General features: G+C 43.3%; 1 protein-coding gene across 1 annotated transcript in view; it reads right to left on the reverse strand.

Annotated features, from left to right (window-relative positions):
* Wwox (WW domain containing oxidoreductase) overlaps window positions 1-18114 on the reverse strand; it is an 888030-nt gene extending 869916 nt beyond the window's left edge. Inside the window, exons 1-4 of the mRNA XM_051201303.1 lie at window positions 17911-18114; window positions 13517-13581; window positions 12607-12664; window positions 9911-10089 (exon numbers count right to left, since the gene is read on the reverse strand). Coding sequence (XP_051057260.1) covers window positions 9911-10089; window positions 12607-12664; window positions 13517-13581; window positions 17911-18017 — 409 coding nt within the window. The 5' untranslated portion in view covers window positions 18018-18114. The remainder of the gene's footprint in view (window positions 1-9910; window positions 10090-12606; window positions 12665-13516; window positions 13582-17910) is intronic.
* Between the last annotated feature and the right edge of the window lie 5361 nt (window positions 18115-23475).

A 23475-nucleotide genomic window follows, 5' to 3' on the forward strand; every position in this document is an offset into this window, starting at 1 on the left:
TAAGGTGCTGAACCTCTCTGAGTGCTGATAAAATTACACTCCAACACTGACTCGTTCTTGAGTATTCCAGGAGAGAGGAATATAGCAAATTTGGACATGTAGGCTTAATTACAGCAGGCAGCCCTGCAAATCATCACAGTCACATGAGCACGAGGCAGACTCAGAAACAATGGTGACCTATCTGATTCATATAAGGTCTGATGGTTTGAGTCCCTCCAGTCTTCCCACCCACTATGATGTCCTTTTTGTTCTCGGACTACAGCAACATCAACCCAGCCTCCTTTGTCTTTCATTCGTTTTTCTTTGCTAGATAGTAGAACTATCTACCTTCTGACCAAATTGAGAGGGGCGGGGGAGGAATCTTTCCAGACTAAAGACAAATGTATAGCTACTGTAACAACTCTGGGAGAACCTCAAAAGCAGAAAGCTTGGAAACTCCAAATTAATGTGGGGATTCACTCCAGCCCGGAACATCCACTGCAGGAATTGCTGTAGACTAAGTGTCTGCAAGGAGCCCATATCTCTCCATCTTGAACAACTACATATGAAAACGGAACTATCCTTGTGGCTCACAAGCCAGAGGAAGTCACCTGGCCTGAGTTACTCAGGTAGGAAGCAGTTTGAAAACTAGGTCATGCCTGATTCCAGAGTCGGAACTCCTTGTCTGCCCCTCTCCAGACTGAAACCTGCCACCAATCAAGCCCGCCCTGACTGTCAGCAGAGCTATTTTCAGCACTGGTACAATTTCACTACATGGGAGCCAGGCTCATCACATGAGCAAATGCACAGAAAAGCACCAGCGTGGTGTTATTAGCTTTAACAAATCTGAGGGGAAACTGCAAAGCCCAAAACCACCCATTCCTGACTATTGTTTACTGGTCTCTCAAACCCCATGGTGAGCCTGAGTTTTTGGGGTGTTCCTCTTCCACTCGGTGCCAGGATATGAGCTGTAGCTGGCGTGCCAGGCAAGGCAGATTGCCTAGAGGACTTCATGGAAGCAAGCTAGGAAGTCAGGCCAGCTTCTCTGTGAACTGCCTCTTGATCACGGGACTGAATATGTACTTAGAGTAACGGACACTTGGAGATAAATTAACTTCTAAGAGAAAGGGACATTTTGAAAATTAAATTATACTGCATGGAATGAGCAATCAATCAGCAATCAATATGTATCTGATAGCCATGCATACAAAATGAAAAGGCAATTCATAAAAGAATAAGTACAAATGGCCAGACGTGAAGAACTGCTCCATCTTTAGGTATAATCAGAGGCGTGAGAATTTAATTGATTTTTTTTTTTTAAATACTCCTTCCCAAGGTTGGCAGGGACACAGGGCAACAACTGGCATTCAAATTGGTACAACAGTCGAGGGGGTACAGTGTCACAAATCAAGATCTTAAGTTATTGAGGAAATCTGTCCTCTGTCGAGTCAGCAATTCTCTTTCCACAAAATAAGGCTGTAGAATGTCACAGATGGGTACAAACATTTAATTACAAAATGCCTGCCTCCATTCCATGGCTATTAAAAAAGCTGGAATCTACCCAAATGTGCCACACTGGGGAAATAGCTGGAACCATATAATGGAATAGTATGCAATCATTTAAGAGGTGGAATATTTCATGGCAAGGAAAGATATAATCTACAGCTCAGTAGAAAGATCACAAGAAAAGAGACAAGCCAGTGCCTGGGATCATGGATGCTGAATCCCAACAGTATGCTTCCAGCTGGTAAGGAGCTTATGGTGCTTTTGTTTTGTTTTGTATGTTTCTATTTTCTACATTTCCCACAGGGAATACATGTAACAACAGAAATAATTTTTAAATCATTTAAAAGAGAAGACACAGAAAGTTAATTCTATGTAATACCTGGCTTGATAAATGATAGCTCCTAGCCCCCCAGAACTCAATCCCCACACCTGGCCCATATTATCCCACCAAGAAGGATCCCAAGCAAGCACTCATGTCCTCACCCATGAACCACCTGGGTTTTAGAAATTGCATCTGCCATAGTCCAACCTATAGACCCACCCTCGGCCCTCAGATTGCTGATCCCAGACCTGATTCAGAGGGAATAAGCTTATATGCAGTTACTTCTCACCAAGAAGGGTGACAGGTACAGTGCAAGGGGCCCCAGGGAGGAACTCAGCGATATTCAGCACCTATCCAAGAAGCTCACCTCTATGTACCATACTGATACAGCTGTGTGCACTACATGAGAATGTTAAAAGACAAGCAGAAAGTCCTTCTATCTGAAGAGCCTATCTGGAGAATATTATAGTGATGCATAAATACTAATCTGAAATCCTTAAGTACAGTTTAAAGGTAAGAACAAGAATCATGGTTTCTTTACAACCACACAAGAACTCTGCCTAACTAATGTTTCTATGAGATCTGTCCAAACAGAAAGCCTAGCTCTACTCACCTTGCTAATCTGTCTCACACAGATAAGGTGATGCTCCACTTTGTTCTCAATCTCTATCCCCTGCCCCCCCCCACACACACACAATCTCTTATAGACACACACCAGTCTAGATCTCCTTAGACTCTGGAAGGAAAATTTAATTGACTCCAAGGACTGTCTGAACACAGTATATAAAAGTATACAAAAAGAAAGAGAAGTACGACAGCCTGGTAAACACCAAGAGATTTGGAACTACAGTGCAGCCCATGCTGCCCAGGTCAGCACTTGAGTTCAGCTTGGCAAATCAATATGTGGGCTTCATTTATTAAATCAAGGGAAATGACTTGATCAGGGGGACCTCCAACCACTGGATTGTACTTCTTGATAAACCTATAGGTGCCTTACATCAAGAGATCCTTGCAAGAGGCCCTTGGGCCCCAAATGCAATTTTAGAAAAGGATGAGAACCCATATGGCAACAGTGTACATGGCTGAAAAGGCACAGGACAGGGTTGCCTCACACCACAGTGACAGCCAGGGTTCACATCTGTCAGTGGTACCTTTGTTATCAATAGTTCCCAACAGCCATCTAGTTTTAACAATTTATTTCTTTAATAGTGAGCACATCTGTGCATGAGCGAGTTGAACATCTCCACTCAGGTGAAACAGTCTGCTCTGGTACGGGTGCATAACCACAGCGTTTTTTAGGCTTTCACATTTTCAAAAGAGAGGGAAAAGTCGCCGAGAAGGAACACAATACACCCAACAGTATATAACAGAGTATATTCATCCTGTCTCCATTTACAATCTGAAAACAAACAGTTTACAAAGCCAAGCCTAAGTTCCTTTCTTGTGGGCCACATTTCTGTTGACAGCTGAGTGAAGCAACAAATGAGCTGCTCAAACTTTAACGGCAGTATCAAAATGCCCAAGACTGTGCAGAGCACTGGTTGCCTGCTTCACGGCCTGGCTTACAGGACCTCTTATTTAAAAAACAAATACTAAATGCAAAAGGAGACTTTTCTCCTAGTACAAGAATGCATCGTTCATAAACAATCTAATTAAAATACATTATATCACACCAGATAAGGCTGCTGGGCAAAAAAGTAAATAAATAAGGTCATTGAGGCATTCTAAATGAACCTTAAACACGAGCATTAATATTTAAATATTACAATCCCCACTTAGAAAAAGAAATCAGATAATTGATAGGCCAGTACACTCAAAACCGATAATGCCAAGAAACACTGTCCTGTGTAATTTGGCAGAACAAGCTGTTCCCTGAATATAATGGACCTTTTTTGTTAAATGGACTTCTTCACCTTTTACATTTTATACAAACAAAACAAAAACACAAAGCCAAGAAAGAGAAATGCGACACTGGTCCCAGTCTTCAGCTGCGGCTAAATCACAGAGATGGACATTTCCTAAAAGATGTCAGGGAAGGAAAAGGCACTATTTAACAAAAGCGAAAGCTAGGCCAGCCAGCCAGGGACAAAAACTACAGAAGACTCAATTATGTTGAAGGGCAACAGTGCCCTCTAGTGGGAAATAGAATAAACTAGATGAACATGGCTGCTTTCAGGTTAATTACAGAAAACAGCAACACTTGTGTTACAATGCATACTGTGCCACTGCATTATAAAAAGGAAGGAAAGAATAGAATCACTTTAATTGGATTTTATGTAAGACCATTTCCAAGTCTGCATGTGATACACCACCACAGCACCTTAGTAATGTAGAAATCATATTGGAAAACATTTTCTTTAAATTAGGAGTTTGAGCCACTATCACTGAAGCAGAGCTAACATCAACTTCATTTATTACGCTGACATTAAGAAAGTGAAAACCCAAACCTACTTGAAAATATGAAATTAACTGAGGCCTCAGAGGGCAAATTCCTTCTGACAATGACCAGAGGGGTCCATGTGAACATATATACATGATTATAAACTGGCCAGAGAGTCCACGTGGACACAAACACCCAATTATAAACTATCTCATTCTATGAACACATTCTATGTACCTTCTGAGCTTTTTACACAGGGTCAGCAGACCGTACCATGGTGATCACCACAGCATCTTTAACTGGCCTTTTGTTTGGCTATTAAGCTTCCCAAGAACCATGATATCCAAGAATATTCGCATGTAACGTAGCCATTTGACTCATGAAGGATTTTTATTTTTTGTATAATGTCAGTCAAGAACCTTTCCCAATATTGTCAAAAATCTCAGGTTTCCAGCCAGGTGTGGAAAAGGCTGAGACAGGAGAATTGCCCTGAATTGGAGGACAGTCTAGGCTATGTAATGAGACTCTTGTCTCAAAGAAAATCAACTTCCAAGAGTTTCTCAGGAGGAAATAATTTCAAATCACTTTAGCTTAAGAGAACAGTTGTCGAAGATATATTTAATTAATTCCCCAGGGGTAACTTCGATGATTTAGGGGCTTCCCTCTGCTTAATGAGCACTGAGTTCCCAAAAGGAAGATGTAACCCACAGCCCCATCAGCTCGTATCTCCTCAACTGAAAAGGAAAACAATGGGGAACTTTAGGACCCCAAACACAAGGATGTGGCCTTTACTCTCAAGAAAGCCTGGACTTTGATACCCTGCACTTCCTTAGAAAAGAACAATGCTGCTACATAATCTCGAAGGAAAACAGCTGAGAACGGGCAGCATTTTTTCTCCAGGCAGGGATCCATCACAGTGGCGATTTACAGGGTAAAAGTATGGCACTAACTTCATGTCAGAGCACCAACACATGATTTAGGGACAAGATCCCCTAAACCAATACAGAAGCACGCCACACTATAAGAACACTGTGAGGCTCTCAGCAAGAAAGCCTGATGCTTTTACTTTGCTTTAAAGAGAACAAATTGAGGGGTGACTGACAGCTTGAGTATGTACCTCTTTTATCTCCAAAAGTGTGAATTTGGTATGCATTTGGTATGATTTTCTACAATAAGCCCTAGTGTGGTGATTATAATGACATATATACCAGTAGAAAGTTAAAGCATCAGTCCTAAAATACATACACACGTATTATATACACACACAAATTATACACACACATATATTATATACACATACACACAACATGCATACACTATATATACACATATTATATACATATACACATCATATTTATACACACACATATACATACTATATGTGTATATATAAATATATATATAAACACAAACACATATTACACACACACTAGCATCGCTGGATTATGTTTTTTTTTTCCTAAGGGAAAAGCTGGTTTTGTTTGTGTTAATGGCTCTTCTGGCTCAAAAATCAAAGCCAGGACAGGCTATTTCAGAGGGGAAACACGTATGATGCAGACTGACATTATAAAGTTCCAGAAGGCAAAAGATGATTTTCACTCTGATTAAGCTCAGAGCCCCTATTGGCTTAAGACTGGAAGAAGAGCATTCTATCGTTAGTACCCTGAACACTGGATTGGAAATGTCTAATGTGCTCATAGTGCTAACAGGTTTCTAACCGAGTCTGACAAAAGCCTGACTGTTCCCCCATTATACAGAATGGCAATGCATCCATCTACTTGAAGCATCAATCATACGGACCTCAAATGCTGCTCTGACAAAGCTGCTGCCCCATGCAAGGGACATGTGACTGCTCTCAGGGCCAGCCAGTGCAGAATGACTGCAAGTCAGCCCACAGGTTCAAGGCGAGCAGTCTGTGCGCATGCACATAGCCAAATCTGCTCGCAGACAGATTTAGTAGAGGAAAATCCCCAGGAAAGTCGAGAACTCCCTAACCTAAAACTTTCCTGAGACTCCCCAGAACTTAGATATTGTCATCTCCATGTTGAAGCCGTTCCTTCTTTTTTTTTTTTTTTTAACAGAATCAGAGCCAGCCAGCCATCGGTTAAGTCCAAAGAGCCACAAGCTCCAGCCCCTCCCGCCCAGCTGTGCTGCACACATGGCAGTGGGCTCCTCCCTCTACTGGTTAGCAGGCTCCGGCTCTTGATCTGCTAGCAGCAGCTCTGGATGAAGGGATGGCTCCCCCTGGAGCCTGAGATGCTGATCTCCACTGATGTCCACAAGCTACAGCTTTCAATCTAAAAGTCTTCAGGTTCAGAAAGCTGGTTAAACAAAGGTCAAGAGGAGAAGAGTGTTAGTTCCTGAGGAAACAACATTCTAATCTTGCAGCTCACTAAGAACACTAGTGGGGTGGGTGTATATTGGTGAGACAACCCTTCCAGCTACTCATGATGTGCTGGGCACACTCTTCCTGCAGCCTGGGTATCCCAATATCCCAGCTTTAGCAAAACTTTAGCTGGTAAGAATGGGAGGCAAGGCTGCTTTGTGTTCAGCTAGACCACCCAGTGTTGGAAGAGCAAATGCTTTGAGTGCAGACCCCCACAGTAAATACTTTAGGCTTTGGGGGCCGTATAATCCCTGCTGCAGTTACTCAGCTTCTGGTGATACCCTAAATGTGCATGGCTGTGTTCCAATATAAAACACCTACAAAATCAGGTAGGTCAGGTTACACCCAGGAGCTGCAGCTGATCCACATCCAATCTAGACAGCTGAATCCAGTCAAAAGAGGTAAAGCTGGCTAACAACTGTAAAGCAAAGGACGGGGAGCTGGGTGTGGTGGGACACATCTGTAATCCCCACATGGGATACAGGAAGATCAGGAGACGAAGGCCAGGCTGGCCTATATAGCAAGCTCAAGGCAAGCAGACATGGTAAGGCATTGTCTTCAAAAACAATTTTTTCCTGCCCCCATTATACTTCTGCATAGTCTCTGAAATGTCCTACATTGCAGAACCATGCTGGCCTTTTCACCCTGCATAAAACTGAGAATTTCTTCAGTTGCCTTAGTAATAACAAGTATTGGCATTCAAAAGTTAGCTCTGCATTGCTTATGGCCAGTGTGAGAAAGTCAATGACAGAACAATCTGCTCAGAGCTCACATCAAAGGGGGCAAGGAGAGCACAGTCAGTTGGTCAAGGGAACACAGTCCTCCCTCCTCCTCGTGGACAAAGGGCCCTTTATCATGGGGGCTCATGCTCAAATTCAATCCACTCAGCTTCACAGGCTAAAGACTCAACTACAGACAAGCATCTCCCTTCTGTGGAGGGATGCTGACAACCCTGGCAAAGCTTTCACAGAGGGTGACATCTCTTGGGAGCAAATGCCAACTCCACTCCGCATTCAACAGGCAAAAACGAAGCAGTGATGGCAATGTACAAATTGGCATTTGCACCACTGGGGAGAAGGAAGCCTGTTATCTTGAAGCCACAGACTACCTGGGCAAGAACACTTTCCAAGACTTCCTCAAAGGACATAAAAGCCAAATCTGCTATGACAAAAAGGTATGTGCCTATCAACTTCCAGCTTCTTTAAGTTCGATAGGCCTGCTGAAGAAGGAGAAGGATTTGTACAGATTTGGTTGCCTGAAATCTGCAACATATTATTCCAAAAAATAGGAGTCAAAATCTTCAGCACTAGCACAGACTCATGCTTGGTGGAGTACAAATGGAGAAGGAGTGACAGGTAGTGTTAAAATCAGTCCCTGGGAGAAAGCAGGGGTTGGAACACTGCTGGCTCTCTCCCAAAACTTTCCACAAACCATCCTGTCCTAACCCTATGAGTAGCCACACCGGTGAGACCATGCACACCTCCTGCAAGGTCCACAAAGTAAACTGGGCACAGGAAGGAAGTGACAGAGGGAAGTGGGAGCAGTGGGGACACAGCACTTCCGCCCTTGCTCCCAGGGCCTTGGGAGCCTTTTGGGTCCACATGTCTCTTCCCCACACTTCAGAACTGCCTTGTCTCCTCTCTAGATCAGAAATCATCCAAACAGAACTCTCATCCTGTCCTCAGCCAATATGAGTCCAAGATGACAATGCCAAACACCTGGTCCCGCCAATCCTTGAGAGGACAACATTTGTATTCAAAGGTCTACTGGCTAACATCAGACCAAGCAGCCTGACAGGAACCAGTCACACACCCTCGGGGACGGAAGGAAGGCTCTGCTCATGCAGAGAAGCCAGAGTAAGTCCCAGCACCAACATGTCAGATCACAACCATCTCCAACTCCAGATCCAGGTTATCCAATAACCTCTTCAAGACTCCGAATGTGATGTGCATACATGCATGCAGTCAGAATACTGATGCATGTTAAACAAAATAAATACGTTTTGAACAAATATATAGACAACTGTCCAACTAAAAGACCATGGGAATGGGATCTTTTTCTTAAATTCCTAGTAAGCTGAGTGGTAAATAAGCAAAGGGATTTTTCTTAATTCCTCAAATCCTTTTTATAAAACTTAACTCTACAGTACCCTGGGCACTCAGAACTGTACCCATCGTCAACATCCTACGTTTCAGAGCCTCAGGACCAGTCATTGTTACTAGCACCACAGCCCCACTGATGGATGACAATATTCCAGGCTTCACCCAAGGCAGAGACTGAATGGGCTGCACTCAATGTATTCTGAGTTCAGAGGAGGTTTGGGAGGCAATTTTAAGGAAATTACTTCCCATTTTTTAGAAAAATCTTCTTTGTCTCTTTACCTTAGAGGGAATAAGGTCAAGATACTGACCATATCTCAGATGGTAATCTCAAGCTCTGAGAGGCTGCCACACTGCAGAGTGGCTGATCTGCTATGGTACCTCACCTTCTATGTGTGTTTACTAGAAAATGACACTGAGGACTCCAAAGTCAGGAAAGACAGAAAGGAGAATAGAGAAAAGCTCATGAGAGAGGTCACCAGGGGGCACTGTGATAGATGGACAGAGGACAGCTGGATGCAATTCTGTTCTTCAATCTGCAGATACATGCCCCATCTCAAAGCAATTTGGATGCTAATGTCAGATATCAATCGACCAAACCAAAATAAAATCCCATCCCTCAAGTTGGCGCAAGTGCCTGCCTCATTGCTACCACTGCACCAGCCTGGGAAACCACTGACCTCACCATGGCCACTGTGGTTAATCATCGGCAATTAGGAGGGCTGCTGCAGAGGTGAAGACAAGGACGAATTCTCCAGTTTTACATGAAGAAATAAGATATGGTTACCAAAAGAAAATGATAGGCTCAGTGACCAGTGGAAACCTGCAATACCCTTGGATCCAAAGTCACAATCTGCTATTGTCCAGTATCCCATTACCAATCAATTTTGTTTTGAATAACCCAGGTAATTGGAATACATCCATGCACCACACAGACCAGGTCAAAAACTCTTAGCCAGAGCCTGTTGTCTCCAGCCCCTGAATACCAAAATAGCCACAGCCTTTTGCTGACTTCTCAGCTTTGAGCAACTTCAAGGTCAGGCCTCACAAATCCTCCCACTGTAACACTGGGATTGAAAGAGGCCGCGATTTTAAGGAAGGACAGCTGGGAAAGCAATGAGACCATCTTTAAACTGGGGCTTCACTACCAAAGTTTCATTGCTGATATACTTAAGTGGAATTCACTGCAGCACTCAAAAAAATGAATAAAATAAGAAGACAATAAGCTATGGGCCTACCTATTCCTGAATTCGCTCCGGTTACCAGGACCACTCTTCCTGTGAAGTCCCGGCCCTGCAGGATCTCCATGGCGGTGGTGCTACCGTCATATCTCTGTCTGGTAGTTGGCTTTGTTGGATTATCATCCACAGTAAATGCCAATCTTGGGTCCAAGTAGGTAGTTCTTTTATTTATGTGGCTGCAAAGAAGAGGGAGGGCACTGAACTCTATATAGCAAGAACCAGCATCTTCAAATACAATATACTCTAATACTTCAGGCAAACACCACGGTTCATGCACCAAAAGGCTTACTGTCAAACATGGAGAGATCCAGAACCCATTTGATCTATCTTCTAGTCTCCAGAAGGACCATACTCCTGCCTGGGAAAACAGTCACGAAGCCTCTCAACTATCGGAAAGTACAAGGACACACTTGGCCCCTTGGCTCTCACAGCCTGATGACTGAGCTCAATCCCTGAAACCTACGTGATAAAGGAAACAATCCATCCTGCAAGTTGTCCTGATGGCCATGTGTGGACCATGATGTGCATGCATGCATGCACATACAGACACACTAAGTATATGAAATGTAATACAAAAATTAAGTGTATTCTTAAGATCTGAGATAAAGACCCTGAAATGTCACAAACATGTTTAAAACTATTAAGAACCCTCCTGATATACATAGAATACTATGATTTAAAATATAGGTGTCTGAGCTTCATGGCATAGGCCTGTAATCCCAACTAACAGGAGGACTGCAATTTCAAGGCTGGCTGTGCTGGCATCTCTGCTTCTCAGTGATTCCGCCTTGGTAGCCTGCAACTGGCAATGGTGACAGCATTTGCACATGGAAACAAATCTGTATTTCTTTTCCCTAAAGAGTGCGCTGTTGAGCATATCCCAGCACACCCCTGCATCAGGCTAGAGAATAACCAGCCAGAAAGCCTTGTTGTAGCTTATTTCCAAAGCCCATGCTCATTCTTCATTAGATCAGCAGCTGGCTTATGGGGCGGTAGCTTGTTTCTGTAGTTTTATTGGGGCTCAGCAATGGCCATCATTTTTTGTTCAAAACACAAACCATGTAGTGCCATACCCTAAAACATGAAATCTCATCCACTATAGACAAGTTTAGCTGACCACTGTCTATAGTGTGTCAATCAAACTAGCATGCTTCAGAATTCCCTTAAGGGCACAGGCTGCCAGCCACAACCACCACCACACCCCAAACTGATTTTCAGATAGTAGGGGGTCTGAGTATATCTAACATGTTCCCAAGAGCTGCCAAGGATGCTGATTGGAAAATCCCACTTTGGAACCACTGCTCTAGGCCAATAAAAAGGAAAGCACTTTTTCAGGTGTGTGTGTGTGTGTGTGTGTGTGTGTGTGTGTGTGTGTGTGTGTGTGTGTGTGTGTGTGCGTGCGCTTATACACGGGAGCATACACAGGATGAGTCTGGCTTCAGGGAGCCTAAGAGTTTCTACAGCCACACTCTCCAAGAAAAATGTGGAAAAGGATATTTGGAACATAAAACTAAAGAAATGATATCCCTATTTTGATAAGGGAAAAGATTTTTATAAATCAAGGGAGAGTAAATTCTTTATAATCTAATACGTAGCAAAGAATATCCACCCACCAGCCAGAGAGACTGCCCTGTTGGAGCTGCCAATGACTGCTCAGACTCTCCAAAGCAAACCCTGGCCTATCTGCTCCCAGTGCAGGAGACATGGGGGGAGGGAGTTCACTAGGTTTGTTGACAAACCATTTACTTCAGGTGAACCTGTTACTGTAACTATTACAACAGGGATAGTAACCAGTGAGGCCAAAACAAACTGTCACTGTAGTTACAAAAATTTGAAAAATGGAGTTACAGAGATGGCACAGCAATTAAGAGCACTTGTTGCCCAATTGTGAAGACTGGAGCTGGGAACTCAGCACTCATACAACAAGTCAAGAATCCTGTGTTTACAGAGCCGTGACCCCAGCTCCAAAACTTGCAGGTACAGCAGGACTGCTGAGGCTTACTGGCTTCCACATGAGCCAAGATAAAGCAAGATCCACGTTCAGGGAGAGACCCTGCCTCAAAGGAATTTGTAGAATGATAGTAGAGGGATCTGATGCCCTTACACAGTCATAGACATATCAATTAATCCTTTGTAAAAAATTTTAGGAAGCCTCAAAGACAAGCAGCTTAAAAAAAAAAAAAAAGAAAGAAAGAAAGAAAGAAGCAAAGAAGCAAAGAAAGGCAGATAAGCAAGAGGGAACGAAGGAAGGAATAAAGGAAGGAAGATCGTGGTAGGTAGGTAGGTAGTCATTCAATCAAATACATTGAAAGCATGAGAAAACTCTCATAAAATTCCCAAAATGGCATGCTATCAGATTCTTTGAAAAGTTAGTATTTTGTTTAACCTTAAAGGAATGATAGCAACCGTAGCTGTTACATCAGGGGTATGCAAAGGGAATACCACACCGCAACCCATGTGGCAGACTCAAATGTGAGGGATGGGTCTGACCTAACCCAAAAACCTTAGTGTACAGAAGAGGGTGGAAAACTGCACACTGGAAGAAAAAATAATCACAAAGGCAGTGAAGGTAGTTACTCCTGCTGACAAACAAGTATATATGACTTTACATTTTCCTGCAGTCAATGAAGGAAATTGTAATTGAGAATTTCTCTTAAAAGCTAACCTGACCATGTTTCTATATAGATACTTACTCAACAAAAAACACTTGTCCATTCTCATCAGTCTCTTGCTCCCATCCATATGGCAAATCTGAAACATAAAAAAGATTGACAGCTGTATGTGTAGTGGAATGAAGCCAAGCCACACCCCAAGGTCAGGAAGAAGTGTCATCCCTTTTACCCCTTGTCGTCTAAACCCTCTGGACACAAGATTCAAGGGCAGCAGCTACAAAAGGCCCATATCCCATCTGGAATCCACATTTCTGCCTCCTGACTTAACCAAAACCCTACACTTTAGACCACTCTTAAATGTTCACTCAGCTCCTCCTTCTACTGTGAGCCTCAACAGATGCCGCAATGAGCATGATTCCCAAAGCCCACAACCATGTGTGCAAGTTCACCAGACACTGACCAGTGGAGTACTCACTTATACCATGTTATAGAGCCATTTCATCATTTTCATGTAACAGCTCATCTGTATTCAACTAGACCCTAAACCCGTTAAGGTCAAAGAGCTTCAATGCCTTTTGTTTTTAGTCAATACTTCTATTCCATGGATTGTGTACTTGTTTGGAAGCACCTAGAAGTCACAGCTATCGCTATAGGTGTCTGTCAAATACTGACATTTGTCTCCACCACCTACACCAAGAGCAATTTCCTACATTGTGCACCTACAGAGAAACTCAACTAGTCTAAGGCCCCAAATGTTTCCATCATTTCTTGTTTAAGGCCATAAGGCATCCTCCCATCCATCTTCAGATCTTATCTCTTCTTCTGCCACATCCCATTAAACTCTCGAATGATGGAGAGTCTTGTTCCTTGCTGGTCACCCACCAGATAGCCTTCCCAGAATGACAGGGTCAACTACTACCTCACCACTGGGGCATCTTCCTTAGACAATCAATGTTTCAGACTTAGGATTCTATGCTTCTGACATACAGACCTCCTGCAACTCTTTTTCTTTTGCCGGTTTTCGGATGTTCCCACTGGGTCTTTTCCTCGGTGTGGCTGTAACAGAGACCCACAACAAAATAAGTTAACATGGCTAATGAGTAATCGCTGTATTAAATTGTGTCTCTCCCAGATGGAGCTGGGGTAATAAGAACAGGCACAGAAAGAAATACTTAGAGCTGATATTTTCTGGGCTGCATCAGTTCAGAGGCCCAGGTTCCAGGCTGGAGTGAATGCTGAAAGGATTTCCCAGGCCAGGTCGACAGAGTGGTGGGAGGGCAAGAAGACTGGGTCCCAGCTATAAGTCAGCTTCAGAAAGCTCTGTGGATCACGAGGTTCTAGAAAGACATTTTGTACTTCCTTTCCCTTTATTTAAGGGTATACTGACAAACTTCAGTGTCTAATGTGTCTTAATGTTCACATTTAACTATTAAATGTAGCTTAAATACAGCATTGTTAATGTTAATCTTTTCAAATCTTTAGCTTCCTTGTTCTTTTTGCTTTGTTGGTTTGTTGTTTGTGCAGCCTGAGCTGGCCTGAACTCACTATGTAGCTATGGATGATATTAAACATTTAATTCTACTGTCTCTACTTCCTAAATACAAAAATTACAGAAGTGACTTTAAAAAATGTACATTCCGGGCTGGCAAAATGGCTCAAGGGTGTAAGTGCTTCCCATGCAATCCTGACACAAATTTGCTGCCTGGGTTCAATGGTGGACATAGAGAACAAGCTCCTGAGTTATCCTCTGACCTCCACCAGCATGCCACGGCACACATATACCCTTACACTTACACACACACACACACACACACACACACACACACAGTTTTAAATGCAGATTCTGACCACAGGTGTAACTTCAGTTATCTCATTAATCACTAGGTCCTGAGCACACCCAAAAGGACATTAAGAACACAGTAAGACAGCAGCAGTACAGGTCATCTGGTTATGACAAGATGACCATTGATCTATGAACATTAGATCTAACAAGACAGCCCCTACACACTACTAGTCCACTCACTCCGCCTCTCAGCCATCATTTCCTGTCATCTGCAGAATGGGGCTGCTATGAGGACACTTCAAATGGTCCCACAGAGAATCCTTATAATAAAATGGTGAGCTACAATACGTTCTATTGGTAAACTGTCATGTGCTGTCCAAGCTCACTGTAAACAGACTCTGTATCAAGGAGTCTTCCCTTACCCCAGGCTCTAGCAATGTTTATTTCAAGTGTCCTTCAAAAGCCCACAAGAGACTGATAGGCTCCCTAGTTTGTGACAGGAAGAAAGGAAACAGCAGGCAGTTAAGGGTATTTAAAAAACACCATGTCCTTGAACACAGCTAGACAATTCCTAAGTGTCTTCCCTCAGCTACTATTTACCCTATAATATAAAAATGTCTGTGATAAGGGGAAGCTTGTCCATGGAAAGCATGTACTGGGAGATAGGAATGCCAGCACACAAGGCTCCAGCTGTCTGCTGATGTTGTACACATCTGACTTAAAGCTGTGACTTTACTTCTCTCTCAGTAGGGCTTCTCCAGTCTGTTTCTGATGGGCCCTGTGAGTATTCCACCAGATAGAATTTTGCTATCTGTGGCTTCTAGTTACCTGCTACCTGGTATTTGTTCTTTTATGTTTGTTCAATTCAAATTTAATAAATTCATTTAAAATTGAAATTCTAGCTACAATAGATCATTCTCATATAGAACATAGATCAAAAGCTAGATAGAAACACCTATCACATTTGGCAAGGATCCTATCATCAGGGAAACACTGAAAAAGGCATTCAAAGGTTAAGTTTCCTTTCCTTAAATCAACTCTCAACAAGAGAATAATTGTATTATTTTATCACCAACTGACAAGATGCCTATTTGAGATGCCAAGAACCAAAAAACAGTGAGAAGTGTAGGTGGTTGGTACAGCATGGACTAGTAAGGTTTCTAAAACTCACAGGTTCAGGTAGGAGCAGCAAATGTTGGATCACTGATATGCCCGTACCTGTAAATGCTGAACCTCCTGCTCATACAATCTACTTCTCCAGAGCCACTCCTTCCTTCTAAAGACACAAACTCAGTGTCACTCCCGGCCCCAGATCAGCAGTGGGTTAGCTCCAGAGTCTGACAACAGAGTCTCAGGTCCTCAGTGAAGCACATGGGAAGTTTATAACCTATCAATGGAGAGACTGTAGGGCACATACTAAGCCCTAATTTGATAATAAGCCAGGAAACAGGTAGGCTGGTGCAAACATGTGATTTCTTATCTGGAAGGTATTCAGGAGGCAAGAGGATCAGGAATTTAATGTCATCCCTGACTACATAAAGAACTCTAGGCAAGTGTGAGCTACGGAACATTGGTGGACAAACAAAACTATAGCACACCACTAATTGCAGGGGATAGAGAATTTCTGTGAGTTTAAAGTCCGATACTAAAAACTAAAAATACAAATTACAGGTGTTGTTACAATCATTTGTTTCCCGAAAGCCAAGTGATAATATACTCATGTGAAAAGACTGATTCTCCTAGATTTTAAAAACATAAAGCTAGATGTGTTCATGTACACTTTCTGACCTCAGGAAGTAGAGACAGGAGAACCAGGAGCTCAACCTCAGCCACTTATCAAGTTAAAGCCAGCCTGGACTACATGAGGCCATGTTTAAAATATATTTTACAAACACATAAGAAAGTAGAGGGGGAAGTATTTGAGAAGAGGAAGAAAATCGGGGGGTTGGGACAAGAAAAAAGTAATAGGACGCTGAATACTATGAAAGAACACAACATACATATGAAAAAGGACATCATAAAACTTGGGGACTAGGAGGTAGGCTGTCTCCTTGGCAGGCTGACAGATAGGGAGAGGGGCCTAGGTAACAAAGATGTGGACTTCCAATGCCAGCTTCTTCCTCACCATCCTTACATGAGACAAACGCCTGACCTCTTAAAACAAAGGCCTTGTGTGCTTTTTCCTTCTGCCAGCAGGCCCCTGCTCAACAAGTTCAAGTCCAAATCAGGGCATGTTACCCAACAGTTGTGGGCCAATCAACCATCTTATCTTTCTTCAAACTGACCAACTCATACTAGGGAAAGGAAACACTTCAAAGGGGTGTGTGTGTGTGTGTGTGTGTGTGTGTGTGTGTGTGTGTGTGTGAGAGAGAGAGAGAGAGAGAGAGAGAGGCAGAGAGACAGAGACAGAGAGACAGAGACAGAGAGCCCTCAAAAAGTAGCTGTATTTTGACTTCCAGAACCCCACCCACCCACACCCACCATCTGCTTTGCAGAGGGTCAGTTTCTCTATGTGTGACTGCTGTATGAATGTGTCCCCCCCTCACCCCACAATAGATGCCTTTCAACTGTTGATTCTATCTGCTGCTGTTTGAGGTATTGGAGATTTCTCCATTACTACCTGTTGTGTTGGCTTTTTCCTGCTTTTCAATTCTTTAACTGGCAAAGAAAACGAATCCAATCAAGACCCCTAACTGTATCAAAACCCATCATTTTGTACATTAAATACATATTTGTTAATGATGAGCAGATTTCCCCAACATTAGAGTCAGCTGCAGTAGTTCTCTATAGAAACTCAGTGTCTGCGTGTAAGACACTACCCAGTTGCTAGGGGGTGGAGAATCCAGGTCACCCAGGTCTACATGCACAGTGAGACCCTGTAAAGACAGGTGGATCTGTGAAAGATCGAGGCCATCCTGGTCTATCAAGCTAGTTGCAGGCCAACCAGGTTTACATTGAGAGTTCCTGTCTCAGAAAAAGAGAGGTGAGTAGGAGGAGGGAGGAACCACACAGGTAATTCCAACATCAGGCCTAAGCAACTCTTGCCACAGGTACAGTCCAACTTACGCGGGCTCGGTGGGAGATCTACAACCCACCAGCCTCTCCACTGAGTGCCTTATGCACAGCACTGGTCTCATTCTTGTGTCAACTCATTTACTGATGGGGGGGAAAAGATTATCAGTCATGGCTTTTAGTGGCCTAAGGTCATAGCTAGTTAGTAATGGAGAAAGGCTCTGCTGCGGTTTCCAAAACTTCCCTGGGAAACCACTGTGAGCCATCCAGGACCTCTGTTTAGAAATACAGACTGTTGGGTCTCCAACCCAGGTCCCCTTGGCGGGAACTGGGCACTGAAGTTTGCTCTATTTCCTCCTTAGGAGAGCTAAGACCCAGGAGCCATCAACGCACAGTGCAGTGGCACCTAGTGAGCAGCAGGGGGCGTGCTGCAGGCGGCCAGGTGACCTGGTCCTGACCCAGAGCCCATGAGGGTGGGGAACCTGGGACAGGTGGCTGTCAATCTGGATGCACGTGCCCGCCGGACTGGGCAGCACAGGTCCAGGCCTCGCAGGACACTGGCCTCGCGAGCGCCGCTCCAGGCCGCTTACTTGGCGTAGTACACCCAGCCGTCCTTGGTGGTTCTCTCCTCCCAGCCCGGAGGCAGCTCATCCTCGCTGTCCGTGTCGTCCAGGCCCGCGTAGCGGAGAGCTGCCATGGTGGAGATAGAAGTAGTCACCCGGTCACCTCAGCAACTCACTCAGCCTTCAACCGCGCCGCGCGCGTCAGGCTCCCCCAGCTCCCTGCACCGCTCGCGCCTGCGCACTGCTCGCCTAGCCAATCCGCAGCTGTAATCCAGTTTCCTGTTTTCACAGCGACTGGCGGGAAAGGGGGCGGAGCCCGAGGAAAGAGGTGTTGGAAGCGCAGAAGAGACCAAAGGGTCCTGCGGCTGGAAGGAAAGACAGGAACGGCTCAGAAACTGGAATTAGCTTCTTCCACTCTCCTGGAAGGGGTGTGCTCGCCCAGTCACGGTGCCGGATTCCGCCCGTTGCTGGGCGACCCGAAATCACTTCCTTATTGTTTTACCCAATCTTGAATGAGTTCCAGCTATGGGGGATACTGGGAAATGTAGTTCAGGCTCAACAAGACTACAAAGTACAGCAAAATAAAAAGAAAGGGTTCTGATGAGGTTGTCCTGGACTCCACTCTTCGCTTGCCGCCTGCACGCTCAACCAGCTTGGAGACTTAATGCTGTGACTTTGTCATATACGAAATTTACGCTGGAGAACCGCTCAAATTCGAAAAAGGAAAAAAAAAATCTCACAATTTTTGAAGTTTACGATTTTTGTATTGGTCCATATTTAGTATCATCTTGGGCCACATGCTGCCACGAGCCTCGGGATGGACACACCTGTGAAAGTAAATGTCCCAACTTGATACTATCAGGGTTTTTCCATTCACAAGCTTCATTGTGCATGTAAACACGACATTTTAAAAACTATACTGTAGAGAACTTAAAAATACAAGGTCTAGACAGGTGCAGTGGCTCATGCTCATAATCCCAGAATTTGGGAGGCTAAAACAAAAGGAAGTATTACACAAAGTTGAGGGCAGCCTAGACTATAAATTGAAATAATATTTCCAAAGATACAAAAAGTACAAATTCTCATTCCTCTAGATTTTCCATGGTGTGGTTCTCTTGTTCATAGCCATCACCTAATTACAAACTCACAAAGTAGTCTCTTAAAAAACTTGACAGAAATCCTGTCTAAATGTCTTATATCCACAACCCAAAGCCTACCCTTCAGCTTGGCCTTGCTGAAAGAAGTTTCCAAAACATGCCCTTCTGGTACCTTGTTTCCCAACCCGGTGTGACAGAGTAGACTTCTGGCCCAGGACCGAGATAACACATGCCTCTATCAAAAGACTGAATATTTTATGGGTAAGTTAAGGATACTGACAGTGTTGCTTTGGTCTTAAGAGTCCTGAAAATGATCATTGCTGTGGGATAGCTCCTCCCTCTCCATACTCCTTAGAGGCAGACACACTTCCCTGAACACAATGCAGTGAAAAGTTAACTTACTGAAAACAACATTTAGGGTGTGTATGTGTGTGTAGTGTGCATGTGTATGTGGACATACATGTACACATGCTTGAGGAGGTCTGAGGTTGATAAGAAGACTGAATTCTTCAACTGCTTATTCATTAAGGCAAGGTCTCTGTTGTCTGCCAGACAACTTGCTCCAGGGATCCCTGTCTCAGCACTGGAATTACAGAAAGGTGCCACACCTACCCTGAATTTCCATGGTTTCTGAAAATCCAACTTGGTTCCCCTGTTCTCATGGCAAGGGCTTTAACCACTGAGCCATCTCCTCCTCCCAGCCACTTAGTTGTAACAGTATTACTCTCCCATTTGATTCCTACGAGACTTTTTTCAAATGTCTGTGATTATGTATCTGCTATTGCTAATCTACTGCACCTCTGCTTACCTCATCATCTCTCACATTAGCCTACTGACACTTCTGATATGAATAGGAAGGGAGATCAACAAGTCCCCTTGTTGTGAAGAGAAAATGAATAAGGTCCAAATGAAGAGTCTTGGTTTCTCTGGTGACCTGTAACCTCTACTCAAGGTATGAGGGCTTAGGCTGACCTTGGATTGCTCTAACCAGAGTCTCTCCTGACACCTGCTTTGGGTACCATGATATCAAGCCACAGATATTGATTGTGTATAGTGTCCTTCTGTTGTAGTTTGATCCTGAAACGTCCCCAAACTGGCTCATGATTTAAGTGCTTGGTTCCCAGTTGGTGGTACCATTTTGGAAGTTTCTGGAAACTCTGGGAGGTGGTAAATAGATGGAGGAGGTGAGTTACTTGGTGGGGAAGGTCTAATCGGAGTATGATCCTGGGACTGGCTGAATCCCATCACCCTGCCTCCAATCCTGCTTCCTATCATGCTCTTTTAGTTAGCTGTAATTAACTTTACACAACCAAAAGTGACCTGGGAAGAGGGAAGAGGGAAGAGTCCAGATTTGATTAGCCGATGGCTATGTCTGTGGGAAATTGTCCTGATTATTTATTGATGTGGGCAACAGTTAGTTGCAATAAAACCCTAAGACACCATGATAAAATTCTAAACTTATGGAAGATTCTGCTCTCCTATTATATTGAAAGTCTAGATTCTTCTGTTACTGGCACCAGGATTTCTCAAACTCAGCACTACTGACATCTAGAGCAAGTCATAGTAGGGCTGTCCTATGCATTGTGAGATGCTTCCAGTAGCATCCCCTCTCCCAATTATAACAATCAAAAATATCTCCAAATTAATATGTAGTGTGGTGAGCCTTTAATTCTATCACTCAGGAAGCAGAGGCAGGAGGACAGCTGTAATTTCAAATCTAGCCTGGGATATATAGGAAGACCTTGTCTCAAAGTACTAAAGGGACATAATGTGTTCCTAAGTTGTTATTTTGGTCCCTGTTAAGAAGCATGCTTTAAGCCAGGTACGGTGGCATATGCCTTTAATCCCAGTAGAGGCAGGCAGATCTCTGAGGTCAAGACCAGCATGATCTACAAAGTGAGTTACTGGACAGCCAGGGCTGCACAGAGAAATGCTATCTTAAACAAACAGAAAAACAGGATGCATTTATGTTTACAGTAAACTAACAACATATTGACTTGTGTGATATGCCAAAGGTACTATACCAAGATTTATTTAAGGTGTCATGGAACAGGTTTCTAGCAAGAGCCTCAGAATGGTATACTACCCCCTGAGGACTATGTCAAAGGCTCTAAATGCAAAGTTCCATAGCATTGTCTTGTAGATTCTGAGAGTCCCTTGCTGACTGACTGTCCTGTACTCAAATAACAATTTCAAATGATTGCTAGAATGATCTTGTCTTCTTCCACCTCTTCATTCATCATATTTTTTGACCTCTAATTGAAGACTGACAAGTAAATATGCAGGCATTAGCTGGAGATGTAGTTCAATAGTAGAGTGTTTAACTCCTGGTACTGACCAAATAAAAAGTATAGGCCCATTGTATAGGGGGAGTTTTCCTGTGTCCTAGCTATTGCTCCCAAATATCCACAAGAGAATTAATACTAATTATAAATGTTCAGCTGATAGCTCAGGCTTATTGCTAATTAACTCTTACAACTTAACTAACCCATTTCTATTAATCTATATGCTGCCACATGGCTCATGGCTTTACCTGTCCTCCAGCATGTCTTGCTCCCTCTGCATCTGGCTGGCAACTCCTCTGACTCCACCTGTAAAAGGAGTTCTTGATTGGTCAAGATAATAAAAGGTCTGAGTCAGATATAGAGGGAAATGCGGAGAAATCAGAGAGAAGGAGCAGGCGACAGCACACCCTACCTCCTAAGTGTCTCAGCCATGTAGCCACTAAAGGAGTAACAGGTCCGGATACTCTCCAGTAAGCCAAGACCTCATGGAATTACCCAGATTATTAGAAATGGGTTAATAATTAAGAGAGAGCTAGCCAATAAGAAGCCTTAGCCATAGGGCAACAGTTTAGTAATTAATGTAGCATCTCTGTGGGTTGATTTGGGGCTGAGAAGGGCAGCGGGACCTGGAGGGACAAGAGAACTCCAGCAACATCCACCTTTCTTCCCAGCCTCCTCTACATCTGGCAGTGCTACCTATACTTCCCATCTGGCTACAAGCCAGTCAACTTTTTACTAAACCAATCTGAGTGGCAAATCTTCACAGTATATGAAAAGGATTGTTCCACAGTACTATCGTGGTATATTTGTGGGTAAAGGTAAAGGGGGATGTTTAATATTTAGTATATTGTTATTTTTCTATTGTTGTGATAAAACACCCTGACCAAGGCAACTTATAAAATAACGAGTCTAATTGGGTTTAAGATTTCAGATAATTAAAAGTCTGTCATGTTAGAGCAAAGGCCTGGTGGCAGGCAGTCGGAGCAGCAGCCAAGAGCTTACATCTCAATCCACAAGTAGGAGGCAGAAAGCATACTAGGGATAGTAGGAACCTTTTGAAGCCTCAAAGTCAGCCTTGTGACACACCTCCCCCAACAAGGCTATACCTTCTAATCCTCCTTAAACAGTTCCACCAAGGAGAAGCCAAGCATTCTAATGCATCAGCCCAGGGGAGGACATTCTCATTCAAACCACCACAGTTAGAGAAAGCCAGATTTGGCCACTTACAATTTTAGCTTCACAACACATTTATTATTTATTCCATCTTTATTTATTATTTACTTAATTTTTTTATTCCTTCCTCCATTTCCTTATCATTTCTGGCTCCTGGACTTCTTTTTAGTTGTGTCTCTGATCTAATAAGGATCTGTCAGCATGTAAATAAGATGGTAATGAGATTGAAGACATTCAAAAGCCAACGCTCTCAAAATCTAACCTTAAGTAGAGCATACCGCCGGCTTGTTTCTGTAAAAACATCTGAATCACCGTGGTTATTAAATATGGATTTTTTAACCTTCCAAGCATGTGGTTACCAAGCTGCAAGCCAGATGGCTCCATCTGCCTGTGCTTTAAATCCTAGTTCCCAGCAATGATGTCTGCCTTTGAACTTTTTTTTTTTTGTAGTGATTACTTCTTTATTAACTAGGAATTTGTGATAAGATGGAGTCACTGAATAAGATTTGACACCACTCCAAAAAAAAAAGTATGCAGGAGGCACAAATTTTAGTAGAATATTCCTGGAGCCATAGGGATATCAATTCCAATAATTTGATGATGTTGACACATTCCCCCACCCACCCAAGCACTCTACAGACGTGATTTAACTTAAATCATGAGTCCTTATGAAGTCCAGGCTTGGTTTTTTGGTGAAAATGAGGTCAGGAAAACTTCCTGACATTTCTGGCTAGTAAGAAGGAATATTGAAGCTCAGAGTGGTAGCTCTCACGAGTAATCTCAGTACATGGGAGACAGAAGCAGAAGGATTACAGCAAGTTTCAGGCTAGATGGGGCTTCACAGTGAGTTTCAAGTCAGCCTGGACTACAGAGCCCCCGATCTCAATAATAATAATTACTAATAACAATATTAATAATAAGCAAGATTGTTAGGGAAAAATTCCTAGTCAGTGTGACCTTACTTAATAACGTCACAGCTGCAAATTTGAGTCTAGAGTTTCCAGGTCCCTGTATCTCTTTAAAATAAATTTTACAGA

Source organism: Phodopus roborovskii, unplaced genomic scaffold (assembly GCF_943737965.1).
Source record: "Phodopus roborovskii unplaced genomic scaffold, PHOROB, whole genome shotgun sequence".
NCBI classification, from domain to species: Eukaryota; Metazoa; Chordata; class Mammalia; order Rodentia; family Cricetidae; genus Phodopus; species Phodopus roborovskii.